The following is a 5,406-nucleotide window of genomic DNA, read 5'->3' as shown; positions in this document are numbered from 1 at the left end:
CATTCCAGCCTGGGCGACAGAGCAAGACTCCGTCTCAAAAAAAAAAAATAAATAAATAAATAAAAGAAAGAAAGAGCCTTTATTAGGGGGCTCCTGGCAAAACTGGGCAGCTGAAAAGATTGATAAATGCTCAGTAGCATGTGCAAAGAAAAAGCATCTATAGCCTTAATCTTAAAGGATGAGTGCCGGGAAGGAGGCGATAGGAGTTCAGGCCCTGGGGAAGAAGCAGGTGTGGGCAGAGCAGGGGGGACCCTGAAAAAGATGGAAACGGTGGGAAGTTCTGTACTGGGAAAGAGGTTTGGCTGTCACAGGAAAAATGGTGGGCCTTTTCCTCAACCAGATAGAGTGGTGACCCCAGATTTCCATGTGGTATTTCAGGGATCCCAACAAGCCGGTCCCCCAGGACACCAAGTTCATTCACACCAAGGCCAACCGCTTTGAGGAAGTGGCCTGGTCCAAATACAATCCCCGAGACCAGCTCTACCTTCACATCGGGCTGAAACCAAGGGTCCGAGATCATTACCGGGCCACTAAAGTGGCCTTTTGGAAACATCTGGTGCCCCACCTATACAACCTGCATGACATGTTCCACTATACGTCCACCACCACCAAAGTGCCGCCTCCGGATACCACCCACAGCTCCCACATCACCCGCAGGCCCAATGGCAAGACCTGGAGCACCAAGCGGCCAGCCATCTCACCTGCCTACAGCAACGAGAATGCCCAGGGGTCCTGGAACGGGGACCAGGATGCAGGGCCACTCCTGGTGGAGAACCCTCGTGACTACTCCACTGAATTAAGTGTCACCATCGCCGTGGGGGCCTCCCTCCTGTTCCTTAACGTTCTGGCCTTCGCTGCCCTCTACTACCGTAAGGACAAACGGCGCCAGGAACCCCTGCGGCAGCCTAGCCCTCAGCGGGGAGCCGGGGCCCCGGAATTGGGAGCTGCTCCAGAGGAGGAGCTGGCAGCGTTACAACTGGGCCCCACCCACCACGAGTGTGAGGCCGGTCCCCCCCATGACACGCTGCGCCTCACTGCGTTGCCCGACTACACCCTGACCCTGCGGCGCTCCCCAGATGACATCCCACTCATGACCCCCAACACCATCACTATGATCCCCAACTCCCTGGTAGGGCTGCAGACATTGCACCCCTATAACACCTTTGCTGCAGGGTTCAACAGTACCGGGCTACCCCACTCACACTCCACTACCCGGGTATAGCTCCAGCTCAGAGCACAGCCAATCTCCCGGCTCCCTCCCTCCCAGATCCAGGAACACATGCACACACACACACACACACACACACATGCAGACACACACACGCACACACATATATGTATACGCACGCACCCACACCCTACAGCAGACCCACCCGCACAAACATAGACAGATGTGGACATGCACCCGCATGTACAAAAACACAAATACGGAAGTAAACCTGAACAAACCCTTTAAATGGGGACGCAGATGAGTCCTTGGGAAACCGAGGACCCATGAAACAGCAGCTGAAGCCAGCTCCCTGAGCCTGACCACAGACACTCCTGGGGGGCCTGAAAGCAACAGCTGGACACCCCCTTGGTGCTCGCCTTCGGCCTCTCTTGGAACTGCACCACCGACCAACTCCAGACTTGGGAGCTTTAAAGAGCAGAATAGCTCTTCCTCCCCAGGACTTGGTCTTTTTTCTGGGTCTTGTTTTGTTGATTTTTCTTTTTTAATTTTGGAACAAATGCTTTTCCAACCCGTGAGTGCTAAGAGGCTCTGGAAGGGAGGGCTCTAGGCCCGAAGGTCTCTCTGGCTCTAGGACCCCCAGTGCTCACACAATCAGACCAAGGAACGGGACCCCCAGGAAGGAAACAGATTCAAGCAAGACCATGGGGTGGAAGGAGAAAGGGGCTAGCGCTGGATGGGGCTGGAGGGCCGTAGGGGAGAGATCTCCAACGCTCTCTGTGTCCGTGTGGAGGGCTGCAGAGCCTGCAGGGTGACTTGCCAACAGCGTTGGCAGCGTTGGCCTGGCCAGACCAGGGGACCTTAGATTTGGTGAACAAGGTACTACGAAAGCCACATTACTATTGGGCCCCCAGGTCTGATCTGGGTTTTGCCTCTGCCCTTGGGGAAATGCTATCAGAAATTCACCCCATTTTCTTTACAGTCTCTTTGTGTCTGTCATTTCTCTTTCAAAAAGGCGGTGTTTTTGTTGTTGTTGGCTTTTTTTTTTTTTAAAGAAAAGTTCTTAAAACACTAACGGAAACCCATGGAGTTTGTCCTTTGTAAAAATTTTAAACACAGTGTCTTGATATAAAAATAAAAAATCCAGTTAGCACTCCCAACCTGCCTCCCTTGCACAGGCCTTGCCCCAACAGACCTCCAAACAGGGTGCCCCTCTGGGCTGGGAATCAGGCACTCTCCCCCTGCCTCCTGTATCTTTAAGCTGATATGAGTCTGGGCTGCACTGTGCGGGGTTGGGGGGGGGGTTGGCGGCCCCTGCGTGAAGGCCTCTCCAATCTTAATCAGGTTGCTCTTCCCATCCCCCTGCCCCCAGCACGCTGGGTTCCTGCAGCTGAAGCCTCCTCTCAGCACTTCAGGCCTCCTAATGAAATGGCAAAAATACTTCCTTCCTCCTCTGCCACCGCTGCGGCCTCCTCCTCCTCTTCCTTCTCCTCCTCCTCCTCTGCTGCAACCACCCAGCCCTCACCTTGGACTGGGGGCTGGGAGGAGGTTTGACCTCTAACATGCTGAAATTCTTTCTCCTATCTGAATCCAGTGCAGCGTCAGATGTGGACTCCCTGGCCTTGAGTGACTGACAGAGCAGGGGCCCTCTCCTTCCCCAGGAATACTTGTTTGCTGTTCTGTGAATTAGAACTGGAGAAGTCCTTGGGGCCCTGGGAACGATTTTTCTACAGGATTGTGATCAGTGACTCCTTGTCAACCCTGGGGCATGGATTCAGTGGGGCCCCACAGGGTTAGCATTATGGGATTTCATATTATTCTCAGTGACTTGAAAGACTGAACTGGGAGTGTGCTTGGCAAGTATGATAGTTGGGTGGGGTTGCTGATACCTCAGAAAGCAGGAATAGAATTCTTCAAATGACCCTGACAAAATGATGGAGATGAACCATCACAAGCAGGACCCTGTTCAGAGAGGACGAACACAGGTAGTGTGCACAAAGACCAAAACCCAGAACTAATACACTAATATGGTACACTGGACAAGGGAGATGGGCAGTGATTGACTTGACACAAGTATAGTTAAAAAGAAGAACTGGGGAGATGGTGTCAGGGTACATTACAAGTGAGTCCGTGGTGTAAAACTGGTTTTCTCCCTCCTTTCCTCCCACCCTTCTTTCCTTTCTTTTTACCAAAACTAATGTGGATCCTGCATATAGTAACAAAAACACAGCATGGAGGAGCTGAGAAGCCATCCAAGTGTGAGTTTTAGAACCAGAAGTCACCTGAGAGTCATCTAGTCCAACCCATTTATTTTATAGTTGGGGAAATGGGCCCAGAAAAGCCCATCACAGTTAGTATTAGAAACAGACCTAGGATGCCACCCAGCACTACATGACCCTTGCCACGGTCCCACTCAACTTGTTCCATTCTACTTGCCATTGGTCATACCTTTCAAAGCATGATGGGTCTACCTTTGGCCAACACATTTTTAGCATAAGTGGAAAGCTAGAGAGGATCTGGAGAAGAGCATAAATAATGCCACAGGACTGGGTGCTGTGTGTGCGTTTGTGTGTGTGTATGTGTGAGTGTGTGTGTGTGATCTAGAAAGGAAAAAGCTGATGAGGTAACATTCAATGGTTGTAGAGCACCTACCATGTGAAAAGTGTGCTATACCCATCTTCAAAATTTAACTCCTAAATAAGGACAGAGCTGATGACCTGTTCTCCATTTCTTTTGAGAATGATAGAGGGGAAAATGAGATCAAGTGACATACAAGGAATAACTTTGCTATGAATAGGAATTGATCACAAGCACCTAGTGAGTCCTCAATAACAGTTGCCAAATTGAGTGAATGGCTACTAAGGGAAGCACTGGTATTTCTCATCTTCCTGAAAGCAGAGGGCTAGATTATATGCCTTTTTTTTTTTTTAAAGAGAGATGGGGTTTCACCATGTTGCCCAGGCTGGTCTCGAACTCCTGGGCTCAAGCAATCCTCCCACCTCGATCTCCCAATTGACCTTTTGAAGTCAATTCAGAGTCTTTGTTCTTATGTTCCATCCTTTGATTGGTCCATTTGAGATATTACGTGGCCTCCTATTTAAGACCATACCTGGCCTCCCGTTCTGGAGTGGGGAGTGTACCTCCAAGTTAGGAGGGCTCTCTATTTTGGGATGATTTAGACACTGCCTCTCCTCTAAGAACTCAAGGCACCATAGCAAAACCAGCTCCAATCCTATTAGGGGCCCATCAGTGAGAGATTACAATTGGTCTTCACACTTTTGAAAGGTCTAGGTGGAAGAGGTGATCTCCAAGACAGGCAGGATTTCAACCTAATTGACAGTCAATTCCATGCCCATGTAGCTTCAGGTTCTCAGCCCTGTTGCTGACAGCTGGCCCTGGGCCCAGCTAAAAAGCCCAGCTCCTTGTTTGAAGTAAAGTTGAGGATATACTTGGATTTTATTTAACATTACAAAAAGCATTAGTCCCTAGATTGGGTCAGTCCACATCCCTAGATTTATCTGGTTTCTATTTTAGTCTTTTAAGGAGCTGGACACAGCTATCATATGATCTGAATTTGTAGTGTGTGTGAAGGGTCAGAGGTTGGTCACTGTGGAAATCTCCATAGCTTGAAGTATGGTTACCAGGACCATAGGCTTGGCCCTGTGCTAGTTTACATACTATGGGGGATAGAAGACACCGGTTGCGTACTGTCAGGAAAACAAAATGGAACCACAATCAAATGAATGAAATGCATGTGCTTCAATTGTATGGTAAAGGTTAAAGGGATTGGAGAAACTGTAAGAAAGGCTATGATGGGATTGGGGTGGGTGGGTGGATAGAGTAGTGGGCATTGGAGGGAAAACACAGCCAAATCATGGAGATGAGAAGGTCTAGGTGTGCTTGAGGGGACTGGCCAAAATGGTGGGAAATCAGCTTGGTGAGGCAGCTCATGAAGATCTTCACAGCAGAAGAGTTTGGCTACTATTGAATGAGTAACTGGACACCCTGATTGAACTATTTTGCGAATGGTTTTATGGTGGAACAACAAAACCTCCTCAGCTCCTCTTTCACTCCTTCTCTTCTACAAGGAAAAGGATTTTCACATTAGAAAGGACAAGGTGAACACCAGAGAGAAGCTCCTGAAGGCAGTCTAGTCCAAGAGAGCCATAAGCTGCCCTGAGTAACTCCATTTCATTGTCTGAGTCAGTAACATCCCAAGGCACTTAAGGACTTGCAGC

The 5,406-nt window shown here is 49.5% G+C and overlaps 1 protein-coding gene across 4 annotated transcripts in view; it reads left to right on the top strand.

Annotated features, from left to right (window-relative positions):
* Window positions 1-2,328, top strand: part of NLGN3 (neuroligin 3) — a 26,552-nt gene extending 24,224 nt beyond the window's left edge. For all 4 annotated transcript variants that reach the window (XM_011943108.1, XM_011943107.1, XM_011943106.1 and 1 more), the window contains one exon: window positions 379-2,328. In XM_011943108.1, coding sequence (XP_011798498.1) covers window positions 379-1,222 — 844 coding nt within the window. In that variant the 3' untranslated portion in view covers window positions 1,223-2,328. The remainder of the gene's footprint in view (window positions 1-378) is intronic.
* The last annotated feature ends 3,078 nt before the right edge of the window (window positions 2,329-5,406 follow it).

Source organism: Colobus angolensis, unplaced genomic scaffold (assembly GCF_000951035.1).
Source record: "Colobus angolensis palliatus isolate OR3802 unplaced genomic scaffold, Cang.pa_1.0 Scaffold216, whole genome shotgun sequence".
Taxonomy (NCBI): Eukaryota; Metazoa; Chordata; class Mammalia; order Primates; family Cercopithecidae; genus Colobus; species Colobus angolensis.
This window is presented reverse-complemented; position numbering and strand designations above follow the sequence as displayed.